This window comes from Kogia breviceps, chromosome 1 (assembly GCF_026419965.1).
Source record: "Kogia breviceps isolate mKogBre1 chromosome 1, mKogBre1 haplotype 1, whole genome shotgun sequence".
In the NCBI taxonomy this organism is placed as follows: Eukaryota; Metazoa; Chordata; class Mammalia; order Artiodactyla; family Physeteridae; genus Kogia; species Kogia breviceps.
The window spans coordinates 90,864,317-90,885,160 of record NC_081310.1 but is presented as its reverse complement, the minus strand read 5'-3'; the positions used below and the strand labels follow the sequence as shown (position 1 = coordinate 90,885,160).

Below are 20,844 nucleotides of genomic sequence, written 5' to 3'. Positions count from 1 at the left end.
ACCCAAAGCAATCTACAGATTCAATGCAATCCCTATCAAATTATCAATGGCATTTTTTACAGAACTAGAAGAAAAAGTCTTAAAATTTGTATGGAGACAGACAAAAAAGACCCCGAATAGCCAAACCAGTCTTGAGGGGAAAAAAACAGAGCTGGAGGAATCATACTCCTTGACTTCAGACTATACTGCAAATCTACAGTAATCAAGACAATATGGTACTGGAACAAAAACAGAAATATAGATCAATGGAACAGGATAGAAAGCCCAGAGATAAACCCATGCACTTATAGTCAACTAATCTATGACAAAGGAGGCAAGGATATACAATGGAGAAAAGACCGTCTCTTTCAATAAGTGGTGCTGGGAAAACTGGACAGCTACATGTAAACGAATGAAATTAGAACACTCCCTAACACCATACACAAAAATAAACTCAAAATGGATTAGAGACCTAAATTTAAGACTGGACACTATAAAACTCTTGGAGGAAAATGTAGGAAGAACACTCTTTGACACAAATCACAGCAATATCTTTTTTGATCCACCTCCTAGAGTAATGGAAATAAAAACAAAACTAAATGGGGCCTAATGAAACTTAAAACCTTTTGCAAAGCAAAGGAAACTACAAACAAGACGAAAAGACAACCTTCAGAATGGGAGAAAATATTTGCAAATGAATCAATGGACAAAGGATTAATCTCCAAAATATATAAACAGCTCATGCAGCTCAATATTAAAAAACAAACAACCCAATCCAAAAATGGGCAGAAGACCTAAATAGACATTTCTCCAAAGAAGACATACAGACGGCCAAGAAGCACATGAAAAGCTGCTCAACATCACTAATTATTAGAGAAATGCAAATCAAAACTACAATGAGGTATCACCTCACACCGGTTAGAATGGGCATCATCAGAAAATCTACAAACAACAAATGCTGGAGAGGGTGTGGAGAAAAGGGAATCCTCTTGCACTGTTGGTAGGAATGTAAATTGACACAGCCATTATGGAGAACGGTATGGAGGTTCCTTAAAAAACTAAAAATAGAATTACCATATGATCCAGCAATCCCAGTACTGGGCATATACCCAGAGAAAACCATAATTCAAAAAGACACATGCACCCCAATGTTCATTGCAGCACTATTTACAATAGCCAGGACATGGAAGCAACCTAAATGCCCATCGAAAGATGAATGGATAAAGAAGATGTGGTACATATACACAATGGAGTATTACTCAGCCATAAAAAGGAACGAAATTGGGTCATTTGTAGAGATGTGGATGAATCTAGAGACTGTCATACAGAGTGAAGTAAGTCAGAAAGAGAAAAACATCGTATATTAATGCATATATGTGCAACCTAGAAAAATGGTACAGATGAACGTGTTTGCAGGGCAGACATTGAGACACAGACGTAGAGAACAAACATATGGACACCAAGGGGGGCAAGCGGCCGGGGTGAGGGGTTGGTGGAATGAAGTGGGAGATTGGGATTGACATAAATACACTAATATGTTTAAAATGGATAACTAATAAGAACTTGTTGTATAAAAAAATTAATTAAAATAATTCTTGGGCTTCCCTGGTGGCGCAGTGGTTGAGAATCCACCTGCCGATGCAGGAGACACGGGTTCGTGCCCGGGTCTGGGAAGATCCCACATGCCACGGAGCGGCTGGGCCCGTGAGCCATGGCCTCTGAGCCTGCGCGTCGGGAGCCTGTGCTCCGCAACGGGAGAGGCCACAACAGTGAGAGGCCCGCGTACCACGAAAAAAAAAAAAAAAAAAAAAAAAAAAATTCTTTATCTCTTTTAAACCATTTTAGTCAGAATTCTACTTTCTTGGATAATTACAATTGCAACGCCTGCTTTAATTTAAGAAAATAATTCTGGTACGTTTTTAGTCATTTATTTTTAGGCTTCCTGAATCTCTTCAATTTAGATATATTTCTTTTATACAGCATAGTGTTGGAATTTGCTTTTGTAGTCAATGTGAAAATCATTTTAACAGGTGTGGTAAGCCCATTTAGGTATTTGTTGATACAGCTCTAAGGCCTTAGAGCTGCCTTACTGTTTTAAGTTACATATTTTTAATATATGTAGGTCTCTCACCATGTGATCTATTTCATATGCTTCCTCCTCTCCCCATCCCCCACTTTTTTTTTTAACATAACTTCTGGTATTTAAGAGTTTGTATTTTTGTTCTAATGGCTAACTTCATCCTAATACTTTTATACAATACATAAGTTCTGTCTCTTTTTTGTTATTGTCTATATGAGCACGTGAGATGATAGAAAATACATATATTGGTCTCTGTCCCTTGTTCCTGGCACAGAGCTCCTGAAACCCTTGTAAATACCTAAGTGATAAAAGCACTAGGAACATCTTTTGTGCTAACATTTGGTCTTTGACCCTGGTTCCTGACACAGTGTTTGGAATTTCCTGGGTAATAGGGGTGGGGGTGGTTTTTGTTCTAATGAGGTGATTATTGGTGGGCTCCTGGATGGAAGCTGGTCACCAGAAAGACCAAGTCATGATTAGAAGCTTAGACTTCAACCCCATCCCCCATTCTCTGGAGAGGGGAGAGGGGCTAGAAATGGAATTAACGATCAATCAGGCCTATGTGATGAAGCCTCCAGAAAAATCCCAATAAGATAGGGTTTGGAGAGTGTCCAGGGAGAGTGGCAGACCCAGAGAGGACATGGGAGCTCCACGCCCCTTCCCACATACCTTCCCTAAACATCTCTTCTATCTGGATGTTCTTATCATATCCTCACAGGTATCCTCAAGTATTTTGTTGAGTTCTGTTAGCCATTCTAGCAAATTAATTAAACTCAAGGAGGGGGTCATGGGAACCTCTGACTTACAGCTGATTGATCAGAAGCACAAGTAACAACCTGGACATGCAATTGGCATCTGAAGGGTAGTGGGGCAGGTGGTCTTGTGGGACTGAGCCCTTAACCTGTGGAATCTGATGCTATCTCCAGGTAGACAGTGTTAGAATTGAGCTAAATTATAGAACACCCAGCTGGTGTCATGGAATTACTTGATGTGGGGAAAAAAACCTTGTGTGGTGACAGAAGTGTTGTTAATGAGATAGTAGTGTGAGAGTAAAGGAGAAACACAGGAGGACTGGAGTTTTTGCTAATATAGAGCAACACTGAAACTATCTGGGAATCTCTTTTTTTTTTTTTTTTTTTAAATTTTTTTTGCGGTACGCAGGCCTCTTGTTGTGGCCTCTCCTGTTGCGGAGCACAGGCTCCAGATGCGCAGGCTCAGCGGCCATGGCTCACGGGCCCAGCCGCTCCTCGGCATGTGGGATCTTCCCGAACCGGGGCACGAACCCATGTCCTCTGCATCAGCAGGCAGACTCTCAACCACTGCACCACCAGGGAAGCCCTATCTAGGAATCTCTTAATCAGTCACTCCCCCCACCAGCCTCCATTGCTTTCCCCTAGCACCTAACTTGAGGCAAATCCTTTTATTTCTAGTTAATATCTGTATATGATAATCAGGGCTTATTCTATTGGTAGTTCTCACATACTACCTAATCTACCTCACATATCTAATCTCTCATTGTTATCTGTACTATATTTACAGGGTTGCCAAGAAATCTGGAAACATAAATGAATACATATTAATGGTTTATTGGTATTATATTTCAATAAAGAAATAATATCTTTTCCCAGACTTTATGGCCACTGTGTATATCGTCAAAGCACATAGCTATCACGTAACTACACTCTTTCCATTAGAACCATCGTTTATTCTTGGTTATTCAAGTAAACATAAATTTAATTCTCCCCACTAGTGAGAGATACTGATGTCTCTTCAGTCATTGTGGTCGTCTACAGCTTGTTCTCTAGATTCCTCAGGAAGTATTCTTATCAAGAATATTCTTCTTGGGCTTCCCTGGTGGCGCAGTGGTTGAGAATCCGCCTGCCGATGCAGGGGACACGGGTTCGTGCCCCGGTCCGGGAAGATCCCACATGCTGCTGAGCGGCTGGGCCCGTGAGCCATGGCCGCTGAGCCTGTGCGTCCGGAGCCTGTGCTCCGCAATGGGAGAGGCCACAGCAGTGAGAGGCCCGCAAAAAAAAAAAAAAAAAAAAAAAAAAAGAATATTCTTCTTTTATGGGGTATGGGAAGGTAGATGTAATAGCAGTCTCCAATAGAGGGAGCCTTAGGTTCCTCAAAGGAAAGAAAAGAGGATAAAAAATTTGTAATCTATAGAAAATTTTGAAAGTGTCTATATTTGCAGCCATCCATTTCTTCAGTGCTTACTGTGTACAGAACTGTCTTCAGTTCCTATAAAGGAATATATAGAAAACAGGGGGGTGTAAATAGTTCAAAGTTGGTCCAGTAGCTTGGTTGGATAAGATCCTGTTAGTTCAGGAAAACAGGCAAAAGCCAGGTCTCCAATCCAAGACCCACTCTCACCTGCCCCAGTGAACTAGCATACAAGGTACTTTGGAACCATCTGGAAGAAAATTTGGAGAGCTGTTGGTCAAACTATGTAATAGATGAGATGCTCAAGTTTTTACTAATGAGGTTACTAATGATTTTTCTGGTTTTAAAATTGCCATGGTGGGGAATTCCCTTGCTGTCAAGTGGTTAGGACTCTGCGCTTTCACTGCCAAGGGCCTGGGTTCATTCCCTGGTCGGGGAACTAAGATCCTGCAAGCTGCGTGGTGAAAAAGAAAAAAAAATTGCCATGGGAAGAAAAATACATTGAAAGTTCAGGTTGCTAACTTTTGGCTATTATAAATTAGAAATCACTAAATGAGGTAGTTTACCTAGCAACGCAAATTTTTGAGGGAGAAGTTGCTGTGAATCTCTTTAATGTCTGGGAAGAGATGTGGGATAAAAGCAAACTTGGGAGATCTCATCAGATATCTATCAAGGCTTCGAGTTCTGCCAGAGAACTCTTGATACATGGCTGGAGGGGATATAACCTCTAGAAGGCAATTTGGCACTATCTATCAAACTGCACATATCCTTTGACTTCACAATTTCATTTCTATAAATTTATCTTACAAATATACTCACACAGTGCAAAACAACACATGTAGAAAGTTATTCATTGCTGCACTGTGATAGCAAAAGTTTAAAAACAAACTAAATGTTCAACAATAGGGAACTGATTATAATACATCATTAATGTATACTATGCAGCTATAAAAAAAAGCAAGGAGGCTCTTTATGCACTAATATTTAATGATATTCAAAATATATTTTTAATCTTAAAATGAAAGTAGTATGTTATGCTATAATTTGTGTAAAATGTAATGGTGATGAATAAAATATATATTTCTATTTATTATATCTCTTCTTGAATATGCACAAAACCTTGGAAAACTACAGAAAAAACTGATAGCTGTGGGAAAGTTATTACCTATTTTTTAAAAGAAGATCCACTGGTTCAAAGCAAAAGCTTTACCTTCTATGGTCTCTCTCCACTTAAACTGACCAGCATTCTTTTTGTTCTTCCCATTCCCTCCTATTGTATTAGTAAGACTCTTACTAGGCTGCAAGAAAGGTACAAGCCCAAGTAATCTCAGGATGGTGGCTGTCAATGAGGAAGCAATCATACTGGCTGACTTGCAGAGAAATAAGAACAAGGCATTGCAGAGAACAATGAGTTGGAGAAAAAAAAAAAATCCCTCTTCTTGATCATGTTCTATCTTCCAGATTCTATTCTAGTACCCTTTAAGGCCCAAACTATACTTTCTACTTTTGGAATCTGTTATAAATATCCCATAACTTTATAATAAATTCCCCCCTTTTCTGTTTCAGGTAACCTGAATAGGTACTTCTTTTTACTGGGCAGTCTTGAGTTAATACTAATGCTAAAATTATTGAACACTCACTATGCATCAGGCACCCTACTAGGCATGTTACAAATGTTCTCAAAACTCAGATTATCCCCATTTCACACCACAAGGGTTCTCAGACCCAGAAAGACCAAGTAACATGCCAAGGTCACACATTTAGGCAGAACCAGAATTTAATCCAGGCAATCTGACTCCTGTGCTCAGGTTGGTAGTTGCCCTCGATTAGGTAGTTTATACACTTCCTATAGACACAAAGTAAACTTGTAGTCCAATGGCAGATGATCTCAACCCAAATAAAAGATTTCCTAATGGTCTAATTTCAGGTATCAGAGAACCGAATCAAATGATGAAAATATCGTGAGGCCTATTTTTTGAGTGGGGCCTTCATGAGCCCTTCCAACTTCGAAAGAGTTAAATCTGGTTCAAGGAAAGAACAACAGCTGTACCTCAAGTCAACCAGTCAATCTGAAGAAAGGCTAAAATTCAATACAATTTTATTAGAAGCTTGAAATTGCCTGTTACTATTTATATTACAATTTCCTAGTGTCTGTGAAATTCTAATTGGAGAATTCACACAGGACCCAGCCAGGATTGAACCATGGATTTTAAGAAGACACAAATAACCTAAAATGGTCACCTCTCCCTGCAGAACAATGGGTTAGAGGATCCAGAAACAGACCCAAATATATTAGGGAATACAATAAAGGTGGCATTTCAAATCACTAGGGAAAAGATGGCTTATTCAATAAATGATGCCAAGACAACTAGTTAGGTATCTGGAGATTGACCTCAGTTTAGTCACCAGAATAAATTCCAACAGAATAAAAATTTAAATATAAAAACTGAAACCAGGGGTAAATTATTTTTTAACTATTATAATTTACAAAAAGCCTTCAAAGCATAAGATCCAGAAGTACAGAAAGAAAGAGTGATAAGTTTGACTACATAAATTTAAATGACAAACTGGGGGAAAATGTTTGCAACATAACTGACAAAAGGGCTGATTTCCTTAATACATAAAGTTCAAATAGATTAATAAAAGTGATCAACAGCTCAATAACAAATGGCAAAAAACATGAAAGGCTATTTTCAGGGGAAAAAAAGAAATAAAACATTTAAACATAAGGAAAAAACCTTGTAATTAACGGAAGTTTAAAACAAGAATACACCAGGTTTCACCTACAGCTTAAGAAACAATACAGTCTAATGGTTAAAACTGATCACTCTAGAGTCAGAATACTTGGGATTAAATCCAGGTTCTACTCCTTACTGTGCATGCCCCAGTTTCCTAGGCTGGGGTTCTTGTGAGAACCAAATGAGAAAATATGATAAAAAGCAACTGTGCCTGGCATATAGTAACTACATTAGTTTTTATTATTAGATTTGACAAAAACAGGAAAAACATTGGTAAGGGAGTGGAGAACTAAGCACTCTCACAGACTGTTGGCAGATGTATAAACTGGTACAGTGTCTTTGGGTGGCAATTTGACATTGTCTACTAATGTTCTAAATTCATAAACCCTTTGACTTTACACTTCACTTTTAGAAATTTATCCTACTAATCACATATGTTCCTAAAGATATATACATATATTTCTCTCTATATTATTCATAAAGATATACATGTAGATATAGATTTTCATTGCAGCAATGTATGTAACAGCAAAAGACTGGAAATAACCTAAATGGTCATCCAAATGAGACTAAATAAATACTTGATGGTACACCCTAAAATGAAATAATATACTATCATGAAAAAAAAAATCCCCAAGATAGTCAAAAAAGCAAATCACAAAACAGTGTGAACGGCTTGCTCCCATTAATCTTAGAATGTTTAGAATATTTCTGGAAGGAGACACAAGAAAATAATAACAGTAGTTGCCTCTGAGGAGCAAGACTGGGAGTTGAAGTCAAATGGAGATTTGCTTTTCATTAAATACCTTTCTGTAAAAGTGAATTTTTTCCCATGTACACTTTTTTCAATTAAACAAAAACTAGTTAATTAAAAAAATAAGATTGAAGCCATCATATAACATTACATCTCTATCAGAAAAGCATACCGGCTAAAGACAGAAGTTCCCAGAGAAACGATGCTTGCTTAAATATCACTGTGGCTTTAGGAACCAAAATGTTATCACTCTAGAGAGTAATGAGAACCACAGGGACTAAGCACATGAGTTCCCTTTCCAGACCTCACATAAGCACATCTGTTAACTGCCAGAGTCTGTAAAACAAGAGCTGTTTTTATCTCCATCTCTAGAAGTGTAGGAGTGTTCTTGTACTTGGTATGTTGGGTGGGATGAGGACTTTGGGAGAAGAAGGAAGGGAGAAGGGACTGACAATCATCCATGAAAATGCTCTCCTGGTTCTCCATAATCTATTTCTTTGGACAACTTATTTCTTAGTTTTTTTCCTTTCATTTTAATACCTTATGTATAAACTTTATAATTCAGAAAACACAATTCCACTTTCTCCCTAACAACCCAGTAGATGGCTCTGATAATACCATTTTAGATTAGTCTCAGAGGTTTCCTAGTCCAACAAATATTAGGTTTGTGTCATAGCACCACCACTTAATTTTCTAAATCTGATACTTTCCACACTACAGCTTTCTTTCACCATCCCTGCTCAATCTCCTGGCACCAGCTCCTGATTCCACCTCATTCCAGCCAACATCAAGCACCTTGGTTTTTAGGCTCTGTGATTCTAGAGAGTGATAGAAGAGACAGGAGTCATTTAAGGACTAAGGATATATTTTTCTTTCTGGGGACAAACCTGAATGAGCTGCTTTTAAAAACATCATTCCTGGACTTCCCTGGTGGCACAGTGGTTAAGAATACACCTGCCAATGCAGGGGACATGGGTTCAAGCCCTGGTCTGGGAAGATCCCACATGCCGCAGAGCAACTAAGCTCGTGTGCCACAACTACTGAGCCTGTGCTCTAAGAGAGCCCATGAGCCACAACTACTGAATCCCACACGCCTAGAGCCCATGCTCTGCAACGAGAAGCCATCACAGTGAGAAGCTCGCACACCACAACGAAGAGTAGCCCCCACTCGCCACAACTAGAGAAAGCCCGCACACAGCAACAGACCCAACACAGCCAAAAATAAATAAATAAATTTATTTTAAAATAAATAAATAAATAAATAAAAACATCATTCCTTTGTTATTCTGAGAAAATGAAGTAGTGGACCCTGTAAACAGGGTCTTGGCAGTACTGAGTACCTACCATGGTATGACATTATCTAGATACTTTATTCACCTCACCTCATTTACCCTGTAATTGTTCTATTATCTCCACAATACAAATGACTACAGAAATTCAGCGAAGGGACGTCAGTTGTTTAACGCCATACAGTTCCTATGTTCCTGTGTTGAGTAAGGACTCAAACCCCAGTGTCTGGCTCTAAAGTCTATGGTACATTACACCACACTGCCCAATGAACACAGCTCTTGGAGCTCCATGGTTTGTTATGGTGGTTAAAGACCCCAGTCAAAGCCAACCTGTAAGTTCTTAAGCAGGGGAAGTTATGCTAGAAAAAAGTCAGGGCCACTATTCAACCAATTTTCTCACATTTATTTATTCTGTCCTTCACATCTCTAAAATGAAAATGAACTTAAGTTTCAGGGGCAAAGATTGGGGGCAGTGTCAGCCAAGAAAGTGATCAACAAGAAGGAAAAGGCAGCCCCTGCTAATTGGGAGGTAGTCGGAAAAGGTCTGCCTTCTTGCGGTTGCCAGGCAACACAGGTAAACAGAGGAAGTGGCAGGGTCATGGCCACTAACTACAGTGCCAACCAAGTAAGTACTCTTTTCCATTTCTTTAACGTTTAATTTTGCCTTCCAGATTCCACCTTTGGTCTGACCCCTCCCATAGGATTCTGATGACTGAATATACAGCTGAGAGTGGGGTGAAATAGTAATTTTTTACCTCCTCAGCTCCTCAGGGGAGGGAGGGCCCAAGGACAAGTAATAGGTATCTCTGGGTTAAGCTTGTAGGCCCTAACACAGAGGTCAGCAAATTTTTTCTAAAAAGGGCCAGAGAGTAAATATTTTAGGCTTTGTGGGTCGAGTGACAAAATCAGAGATATTATATAGGTATGAGAGAAAACACTTTTCCATAAAATTTTGACAAAATTCAAAATACAAAAACTGAGTGCAATTTTTTGTAATATCAATGAAAAGCATGAAATTCTTATAGGATGAGAAAATATTTCGCTTAATTGGGGTACAAAGTTAGTGTTCCCCTTTATCAAATCAACTGCAAATGTTCATCTATAAAAACAATTCTTAGCTTTCTCAGGCCATCCCAAAACAGACAGGAGGATGGATTTGGCCCAGGCCAGAGTTTGCTGACCTCTGGTCTAGACCAGCACTGCAACAAAAAGATAATGTGAGTCACAAATGCAACTTTAAATTTTCTAGTAGCTACGTGAAAAAAATTAAGAATAAAGTTAATTTTAATAACATAATTTAGCCCAGTTAAGTCCAAAATATTATTTCCAACACTTAATATTTTAAGTTATAATCAGATGTTTCACATTCTTTTTTGTACTAAGTCTTCAAAATCCATTGTATTTTATATAGTTGACCCTTGAACAAGGCAGGGATTAGGGTACAGATCCCCACACAGTTCAAAATCAGTTGGCCCTCCATAACCAGGGCTCCACATCCACAGATTCAACCAACTATTGATCATGTAGTACTGTAATACATATTTATTGAGAAGTACATATTTATTTATTTATTGTAAGTTAACCTGCACAGTTCAAACCCATGTTGTTCAAGGGTCAAATGTACTTACAAAGCACCTCAGTTTGGACTAGTCACATTTCCAATGCTCAATAGCCACATGTGGCTAGTGGCTCCATGTTGGACAGCACACAGATGAAACAAATCACATCCTCTCTAAAGTGAGTTAAAGCTTACTTAGCATGGTTGTTCATGCCTTTGGTCTTCAAATCTAAAGAACTGTGCCTAGCTATCATTTCCTGGGCTTGGGGTCTTTGAGTCTCATAGGGATTTTCATCTTTTTCTCCACAGTATGAAAAAGCTTTCTCACCCAAGCATCTGCAGAACTGGTCTCTCGCCAAGCCAACAAAAGAGGTATTCCACGTTCAGCACACCACAATGCCAGTTTCTGGTTCTTTACATCATACTCTATGTAATTCACTGGTACCTAACTTCTTTCAGCCTTCTTTGAATTCCCATATCCTCCTCTCCCTCAGTCCTTAATTCAAGCCCTTCAAATACTTTCTTCCACTTTTCCACTCCATGTTCACAAGCACTTCTCTCCCCACCTCTACCCCAGAGGATTTCTTCCCATGAAGGCTACACTCAGATTATCGCCAATGATCGTGGTCATCTGTTGCCTTCAGTGCCCCGTTCCAAGGTGAGATAACTCATCTCCATTCTCATCTTGAAAGGTAAAGAACTGAGGCACAGAACTGGAGTAACAGAGCAGGGAGACTTGCAATCTCCTGCAGCTACTACTTGGAAAACTAAAGTGCAATCTAATTCACATTGTAACATGAGTGCCCCCAAACTTCCAGCCAGTTTATCCAACAGAACAGGGTTGTGTTTAACACCCAGAATTTCTTAAACAGATGAATGATCTGTATAAAATGAACACCTTCAGGTGATAACATTTATGCAGTGGGTACGCTGCCAAACTTAACCTAAGGATGTGGAATTTAAGCCAGCAGAGATAAGGGGATGAAAAAATTAGGGTAGCCTAAATGAGAGAGGGGGGAAAAGGAAGAGTGGGGAAATTATGCTTTCAATCTTGTTTCATGACGATGCATTCCCAAAGGTAAAGGATGGAAATAAGACAAATGGCCCACCAATAGGTCAGTTACTGGGAGTGAGAAGCCCTGTTGAGGAATCCCATTTTTCCTTTTAGGCAAGTCCTTGGGGTTCCTTCATGGGCACCTGGCAAATGCCTCTGAAGGTACCCCCTGCTCGGGTGACCCTGACCTCCCGTACAGCTGCTGGTGCTGCCTCCCTTACCAAATGGATACAGAAAAATCCTGATTTACTCAAGGCCTCCAATGGGCTACATCCTGAAATCTTAGGCAAGGTATCTGTCCCTCCCATCTAATCTCAATCCTGTTGTCTTCAATTCTTTTCAACCTCAAAAATGCCTAATGTTATACTACCATAATCCCAGCAGGGGGAACCTCTAACCAATTCTGTCTTACTCTATCTAGTCCTTAAACCACCTCTGAGGCCTGAAGGGATAAGCTAAGGGCATCTTATCCACACCCTCCCACTCACACCCCCTCCACACAGTACAAAATGAGCTGATCTCAAGGGGAAGTTAACAGTATCAAATGTAACTCTTCTTATTTGAAACCTGACCTTTTGTTCATGGAATGGGGAGAAAGGGATCTAGAATTCTGAGATGGATTGGGAATGATCTAGGCCTAACCTGAAACATAACTGTCTCTTCTATTCCACCCCTGACAGCCCCATGATCCAGACAGTCAGAAGAAACTTGGGAAGTCTATCACAAAGACTGTACAGCAAGCAACAAGTCCAACCATAATTCCAAGCTCCCCAGCATCAATTCTCAATTCCCCAGATCAACTCCAATGCTCACACCCCTCTGAAGGTCACACTCCAGGTCCCCAAAGCCCACCCAGCTCTCCAAAGAGTCCAACTGGAAGCCCATGTATGCTAGAACACTGTGCAGGTCCTAATTTAGCCGAGGTCCAGAAATGCAAACCTGGAGCTCCATAAGGGTCTAAGGGACCACACTGAGAAAACCTGTCTAGAGATTGAGTGATGTAAGCAAGACCCCCCAGTCAGGGAAATTATGGATGGCAATAAAGGCAAATTTGGAAAATAAACATTGTTTGTTGAATCTTTTACTGATTTGGATTTTTCCCTCCTGCTACGTCTGCCTCTTTTAACCCATAACTAGGAGGAGGGTTGGAGGAAATAGAGCAGGGAAAAGAACATGACAGTGGCTTGGGGGTAGAACACATTTTTACAAGGATTGAGTCATTTCCAGAAATAACCAGTCACCCCTACTCGCTCACTTTTTATCCTGAGCATGAACTACAACTTCAAAGTCAGAAGTACAATCATTTAGAGTTGAGTATGTGTACGTGCATTTGGAGAATGTGGGGAAGAAAAGGGTACAGGAAGCCAGAGTAGAAGACACAATCCTTGTCTAACACTTCATTATCTGATGACAGAACACACAAGGAAAACAAATTAGAATTATAAAATCAAAACTCAAGCAAAGGGGGTTTCCCTGGTGGCACAGTGGTTGAGAGCCCACCTGCCAATGCAGGGGACACGGGTTCGTGCCCCAGTCCGGGAAGATCCCACATGCCGCGGAGCGGCTGGGCCCGTGAGCCATGGCCGCTGAGCCTGCGCGTCCAGAGCCTGTGCTCCGCAACGGGAGAGGCCACAACAGTGAGAGGCCCGCGTACCACAAAAAAAAAAAAAAAAAAAAAAGAAAAGAAAAAAACTCAAGCAAAAATACAAATATAATTTGAAAACTGAAGATAAAGAAGTGATTGGAAGACAGAGAAGAGAAATAAAGGGAGACAACAAGTAGAAATTTAGGACAGAATAACATACATGATGACCACACTGCCACTCCCCCAACCCCAATCACCTGAATGATAAGCCACCAAAAAAGTCCCTTATCTATTTCCCAACCTCCAATTTCTGTTTATCATTATCCCCATTCTGCATCTTCCTGGCACTGGCTGTTAACTTTAATGCCCTTGCCAAACCTTTCCCAGTTCCAGTGCCCAATTGTTCCCGCATGAACATGTATGCCTAACTCCAAGGACAAGTACAGAGGACACATGTACACGCTGAAGGAAGGCTACAAAGACTTCCCAGGGCCAGTGTGGCAGAAAGGGAGAAGTGATCATCACTTTAAGCCAAAGACTGCTTGGGAGCTGGGATGAAGACTGTTGAGGCAACTAAGTAAGGTCTTCCTCTCCAACTGACACCAATTACAGCCACTGTTACTTCTCTCCAACCCACAGCTTTAACTGGTTGGCTAAAAACTCAGTGACAGACAGGATAGATCTGTCACCCCAGAGTTTCCAAAGACTATCAAAACAGCACTGCTGTCAAGGCAGTTAGGGACCCAAAAGCCTGGCCTACATGGATTATAAAAGTAGCAAGTTTTCTCATTAAACTATAAATGTTTGCCAGGTTTCCAACAATCTCTCCTTTCTTACCTCTACTCTCCTTTCTCCCCAAATGGACATACTTAGTTCATATTCATAGTCCTTTGGCTGTCCCCTCTATTGTTCCTTGCTGAACTGTACCTTAAGGCTTATAATAATCAGTTCTCAGTGGGATTTTGGGGCCTGTAATAACCAAAAAGCTCTCCACATGCTTAACTTCCTCTCTCTTGCTCCTTCCTTCTCTGAGGTTTCGGCAAGATGTTAAATTCCTGGCTACTTGCATTTGATTCTCTGAAAATTTTTCCAGTGGTCACTTGTAGGACAAACTGTTTCCCTCCTGAGAAAGGTCAGATTGGGGGATGTAATCGCCTGAGACCAGCGGGAGGGGGAGGAAATTAGCTCCTCCCCAACCACCATTGTCTTGGTTTCTCAAGATATCAAGGAGAGTCAAAGACAAAATAATAATTTTAATTCCGTTTCAGAAAAAGCTGTCACATGAATTTGGATTAGAAAACATGACAATAAGAGACTTGGTTTCTCTGGAAATGCAAGGAAGAGAAATAATCCTTAACAGGTTCAATGATAGTTTTCTGGATCTTCCTCTTGCATCAAAAGCTATATATCTTCTTCTCCCCAAAGCATGTGCTCCAAGAGCCAACTTACTCTCTTCATCTCCCTCTAGCTGGGACAGGCTAATTCCCCTCCACCCCCACCCCTCTTCTTTCAGTCACACTGTGTGGGTGTTAAAGACCCTGGGCTCTGACCAATTAACAGAACTGTCCTTTAAGCCAGCAACCCACAGGCAGTGGCAACCCAAGCCCCACTCCCAGTCCCCATGGCAGAGGCCACAGAGTGGCATTGTTTCCACTGTCTTAGAAAGAAGAAGCCAAAAGCTGACCCTCAGCACAAATCAAGGCCTAATATGGAGAGAGAATGAGGGCTCCCAGGCCCAGAGTAGGCTGCAAGCTGGGGGCAGGAAAAGGGAGTTTTTACAGTCATTCCATCTTTAGAAATAAGGGGGAAACTGCATCCTTTTCCACTACTCTGGTTCTATAAGGTATTCTTACTGCTGAGCTCCAAGGGGATTTGCAAGCACAAAAGGGTCTAAACAAATCAAGATAACTTTGCTCTGGCTTAAGATAAGAGTAACAAACAGGAAGATGGGTCAATGCAATAACTGGTAGGAAGATGATGCTGGGAACGTCGACTCTTCACATGGCTGCCAGCCCTACAGAGGACAACACGGTAAGAACCAAGACAACCACTCCAGACTGGTATAGCTGGGAAATCGTCAGGCCTTTTCCTAGGTCCCACATCTGTAGAAATAAGAAAAAAAAATTTTTTTTCAGCAATCAGGGTCCTGGTCACTCTCACAGCTCCTTTCTCAGAAAGGAACTCCACCTAGAAACAGGCAATTCCTCTCAGCATGATTCTAGAGAAAAGCTCTTCTCCCCTTATTCCTGACCTTCACTTTCCTCAAAACCCACAATACAGTAACAACCACCCACTTATTCCAATGACAGTAAAGGGATCCATCCTCAGGCCATAAGATCTTCCAGAATGAATAGATAAAAACTTTCTCTCGTAACAAAAAAACTGATCAATGTTTCCCAAAGTGTGTTTCTCCAAAAACTAGTTCCTCAGAATGTTAAAAGGCATTACATGGGGGAAAAAAGTTCTATGGTCAAATTAATTTGGTAAAAGTTTAACTACAAGACTTCTCAAACAATTTATTAATGCACACTGTTAATCTCCAAAATGGGGATATAATATACATGATTTCCTAGGTATAGCCAACCACAGAATCCCCTTTGAGAAGGAACATTTGTCCATCAGAGGACTAGTATTTTTTTAAATTAATTAATTAATTTATGGCTATGTTGGGTCTTCGTTCCTGTGTGAGGGCTTTCTCTAGTTGTGGCAAGCAGGGTCCACTCTTCATCACGGTGTGCAGGCCTCTCACTGTCGTGGCCTCTCTTGTTGTGGAGCACAGGCTCCAGACACACAGGCTCAGTAATTGTGGCTCATGGGCCCAGTTGCTCCACGGCATGTGGGATCTTCCCAGACCAGGGCTCGAACCCGTGTCCCCTGCATTGGCAGGCGGATTCTCAACCACTGTGCCACCAGGGAAGCCCATAGTATTTTTTTTTTTTTAATAAATTTATTTATTTATTTTTGGCTGCATTGGGTCTTCATTGCTGCGCACGGGCTTTTCTCTAGTTGCAGCAAGTGGGGGTTTCTCTTGTGTGGAGCACGGGCTCTAGGCACGTGGGCTTCAGTAGCTGTGGCACAAGGGCTCAGTAGTTGTGGCGCTTGGGCTTAGTTGCTCTGCGGCATGTGGGATCTTCCTGGACCAGGGTTCGAACCTGTGTCTCCTGCATTGGCAGGCGGATTCTTAACCACTGCGCCACCAGGGAAGTCCAGGACTAATATTTTTTTAAAAATACTCTTTGGGGTCTAGAACACTATTTCTCAATTTTTTTTGACTGTGACCCACACCCCCAACTAAGAAATATATTTTTAATTAGTACCCAGTGTGTGTGCGCGTGTATGTGTGTGTGTGTGTGTATGTGTGTGTGTGTGTGTATACATAAAATACATAATATATAAAAGTTCATGAAACAATAAACACTATTTATCATTATGATGTGTGTTACATTCTATAGGTTGTATTCTATTTAAATTTCTTTTTTTTTTTGGTGGTAGCAATCCACTAAATTGATTTTCTACGCACTGAGTCAAAAAAAACACAATTTAAAAAATATTGATCTAGGGCTTCCCTGGTGGCACAGTGGTTGAGAGTGCGCCTGCCGATGCAGGGGACACGGGTTCGTGCCCTGGTCCGGGAAGATCCCACATGCCGTGGAGCGGCTGGGCCCGTGAGCCATGGCTGCTGAGCCTGCGCGTCCGGAGCCTGTGCTCTGCAACAGGAGAGGCCACAACAGTGAGGCCCGCGTACAGCAAAAAAACAACAAAAAAATACTGATCTAGACTCTCTTGTGCCCTAGGGACATTAACATATTGTACTCTAAAAGATCCCCTAGGGCAAAAGTAGAGTCTTCAGGTTTCACACTTTCCACATATGACTGTCTCAAAACACATATACACCTATACCCTGAATGTAAAACTGAATAAATTAGGATTGCTTCAGAGAAAAATTAGAGGGCCCCCAAAATAATCAAGATGAGAAGATGCCCCTACCTCAGCTGCCAAAGAGCTTCTACCTAGATAAGATTAGGAGTCAAACAGATTCCACAAAAAGCTGTTTTGCTTATAAAGGCACAGTGTTTTACCAAAAAATCGAGTCCTACTGGGTGGTGGTAATGGGGGAATATTCTCTAGCATACCAGATACCTTGTCGCTTCCTACTCTCTTAATATCAATTCCACCCTCCACTCCCCCACTAGATCTTCTGGCAAGGCAATTATCAAGCTCAGAGTGCAAGAACTATGGACTGTCACAGAAAACAGATAAAATCCTGTCCCACACTCAGATCCAGGACTTGCTAAAAGAACAAACAAAAGCAGATTTAAGGGATTAAGAAAAGCCTTGACTGAGTTCTGACATTTTATAAAACCTTTTCCCCTTCCCTCCCCCGATACTGAGAAAAAAGCAAATATATGGCAAGTCCCTGCCTGAGCCAGCATGCCAACAAAGGAAGCTGATCAGCTGATTCCATTGGAGAGCTTTGTTCTGTAGAATAAGAAGTCATTAATGGAAATGCCCTCTCTTTCCATTCCCTCCTCCCGAGGGAAGTGAAGTCATTTTGAATCAAACTGAACACTGCCCCAGGGAACAGCTGATAGATACACTTAATTTAATAGATCATTTAGTCTCTCACTTTTCTGATTCCATTAAACTGTTTATTGAACCAGACTACAATTCAGAAAGTGCTTATCTCTAGGCTCTGATGTGGAAGTTACAAAACTTCAAATTAAGGCAACAGCATTCAACTGACAGATGGCTTAAGTTGAGAAATAATGGAAAGCCAGAAAGAATGAAGCTGAAATTATCTTTCTGGGAAAGGAAACAAGACTAGGGGTAGGGAGACCACAAAATATAAGTCTTAAAATGCTGTAGGAGAGATTCATCTCTGACCTGGGGCAGGTCTCATTAAGCTTTAATTCCTTAATAAAGAGAAGGAGACACCAGTTTGAACTGACCCCAAGGTCATGTAGGCGGCAACACGGTCAGATTTCAGGCTATCAAAAGGTTCCTAAATTCAATATTGGGATCCTAGCACCCAGTTGCTTGTTAAAGTTGGCCCCATTCTCTCTAATAGTTCAAAACAAACAAAAACCAAAAGCAGTTAACACAATCCAATATCAAGATAATAAACGTCAGTATATTTGACTCCAGCCAAATATGTCACTCTGTGTTGCAGGAAGTTTAGACTGAAAGCAGTAACTGTTATTTGTCTGATAAATATGCCTTCTATGCCAGATGCATGGCCTGGCTTCACGGGTCTCTTTTAGTAACATCCCTCTTGAAACTAAAAGAGTTCACTGAGACCCTGCAAGTATCTGCCAGGCCTACATCCAGTCTCAGCTACATCACCAGCTGGGCTACCTGGCAATGCACAGGGCATCTAGTTTAGCTTTCCCCAAGAGGCCCCTGAACAAAGGTCCAGCACAACTAACTTTAAGAACAGCACTAAACCCAGACCAGGAAAGAGAAAATCCTTCCAGGCTCTCCATTCCTTTCACCCAGAAAATGTACAAGTCTACAATTAACTTACCAAGTGTCGGATCCCATTCCAGGTGTGATACATGAGAGGGAAGACGAGTGCAAATTTGGCTGTGTGGATCAGTGCTGGCCCCAAACACAGGGACTTTACAAGTTCCAAATGAGACTCAAAGCTCCCAGGGACCAAGAGGGCTGACAAGCCAAAAAGAGAGACCCCTGAGGAGAAACAAAGTAAGCCCATCACAGCTACACACCAGCTACAACCAATGTAACACATAAAACTGGGTTCTATGACAGCCCCTAGGACTTCACACAATTCTAAACCATTTTAAAATGGGGAAGATTTAAACTAATGCTCACATTCGCAGTGGAAGATACGCTACTTAGAATCTGACCCTAATCTCTTAAATTTGCCATATATTTTAGCATATTGCTCCTTCTTTCAACATCTCTCTCTATAAAAACTTCACCCATCATTTTAGAAGCCACCTCTGACTGCATCTATATCATCATCTCAGTAAAAAAGTAATAATAACAGTACATTCAGTCCAAGGAAAAGAATGAGAAAAAATTTTAAATCACTCAAATCTCTACCATACAAAAATTTAACTCAAAATGGATCAGAAACCTAAATGTAAGAACTAAAACCATAAAACCAAGAAAACATAGGAGTAAATCTTTATGACCTTGGATTAGTAGTGGTTTCTTAGATATGACACCAAACCAGAAGCAACAAAATAATAAATTGGACTTCAGCAAAATTAAAGACTTTTGGGCGTTGTCCATTTCTCCATCAGTCTGGAAAAATGCTGGTGCTGAGAATAACTACCAAGGCTTCCAGCTCTTTGACGGAACCTCAGATACGTCAGAATTTTATAGCATTCATAGGAGAAGCAAAGGCTGAAGGAAGACATGCTGTTCACACCCTAGGATGAGGCAGCCACATCAGAGGCTGGTCTCCTAGAGGTTAGTGTTGCTGAGTGGCCATTCCTAGGACTCAGTTATTAGACTGCTGTCACATTTGGTGCACAGATCAGAGCTGAGCCTGGTATCTGAGGCATATGTGTGGCTGTCGAGGTTTCGGAACTTCAGGTTTGCACTGAAATTCAGAGAATAATGGGGCGCTCCTGTGATCGTCTAGCTTCCTATCTATCCAGGCTGTCAAAGATCCTTGAACGCTCCTGGGTCATATCTTCCTCCCAAACCTTCTCAAACTATCTCAGTTCCATGGTACCTCAGTGTTTCAGGAATTTTTTTCATGATGCCCTTAAGCCACAAGAAAAACCTAACAGTTCTGTTTATTAAGTAGTTAGATTCAAACAACTTAAATATTTATGTCCTAACAATTTAGTAGCTATTTGAAAAAAATTATCCTTGTAAATGGAAAGAAAAAACTTTTATTCTTAAATAACCAGTTACCTACTAATATGTTGTGGATATTGTATATCTCAGACCTCAGAAATTAAATTGGACATTACCATGCTCATTTCCTGTTCCACACTGACCTTCACACAAGTCGGATTAGAGAATCAGACCTTCAGTGAGAGACCAGGCAAACCTACTGCTCAGGCAGTCAGCTTCGTTTCTAGAAAAGCCAAAGGACTTACAGATTTATAAAGTAATTAACGGCACTCTGAAATTACTGTTTTATTCTCTTGGGCTTTCTGTGAGATGGCACATGAATTACTGATTCTCAAATGTGATATGTCGTATGTTAGGAATCCCAGTCATTCCAGACAGAGGCAGTGTAGAGAGAGTGAAAAGTGCACCAACTTTGGTTAAGATAGATCTGAGTTCAGTTCTGTCACTAAGCAGCTACTATATCATCACGTCCTTCTCTGCTTATAATAATGACTTGTTAGGACTGTGAGAATTAAATTAAATACATATATATAAAGTTCCTAATACAGGCCTGGTAGTGATTATTATTTACATTAATAGTTGGAATATTTACTCTTTTACCTCTCAGAAAATGTCTGATCATTTGTAGCTAAAAATCTCATTCTCAGCCCTTCCTACTCCATGTCTTAGTCCTTGAATTGTCAAGAGGGGATGACATGGGACACCAGAAGAGAAAATGCTTCTCAGAAATGCTTTGTTTTCCCTCAATGCATGAATACTCCTGCCTGCCACGCACCCCCCCACCCACAAGGCTGCAGGAAAGCAGAC

The 20,844-nt window shown here is 40.8% G+C and overlaps 2 protein-coding genes across 3 annotated transcripts in view; one reads left to right on the top strand and one right to left on the bottom strand.

Moving 5' to 3' along the window:
- The first annotated feature begins 9,604 nt into the window (after positions 1 to 9,604).
- On the top strand, positions 9,605 to 12,636 carry CFAP126 (cilia and flagella associated protein 126). The gene is made up of 5 exons (XM_067025378.1): positions 9,605 to 9,631; positions 10,874 to 10,936; positions 11,142 to 11,222; positions 11,733 to 11,909; positions 12,299 to 12,636. Exons 1-5 carry the CDS (start codon positions 9,605 to 9,607, stop codon positions 12,569 to 12,571), a joined length of 621 nt encoding a protein of 206 aa, XP_066881479.1. The 3' UTR covers positions 12,572 to 12,636.
- A 1,800-nt stretch (positions 12,637 to 14,436) lies between these two features.
- Positions 14,437 to 20,844, bottom strand: part of SDHC (succinate dehydrogenase complex subunit C) — a 28,242-nt gene continuing 21,834 nt past the window's right edge. Inside the window, exons 5-6 of one of the 2 annotated variants that reach the window (XM_059067502.2) lie at positions 18,728 to 18,891; positions 14,437 to 15,305 (exon numbers count right to left, since the gene is read on the bottom strand). In XM_059067502.2, coding sequence (XP_058923485.1) covers positions 15,201 to 15,305; positions 18,728 to 18,891 — 269 coding nt within the window. In that variant the 3' untranslated portion in view covers positions 14,437 to 15,200. The remainder of the gene's footprint in view (positions 15,306 to 18,727; positions 18,892 to 20,844) is intronic. The other variant, XM_067039816.1, reaches the window with a different exon arrangement.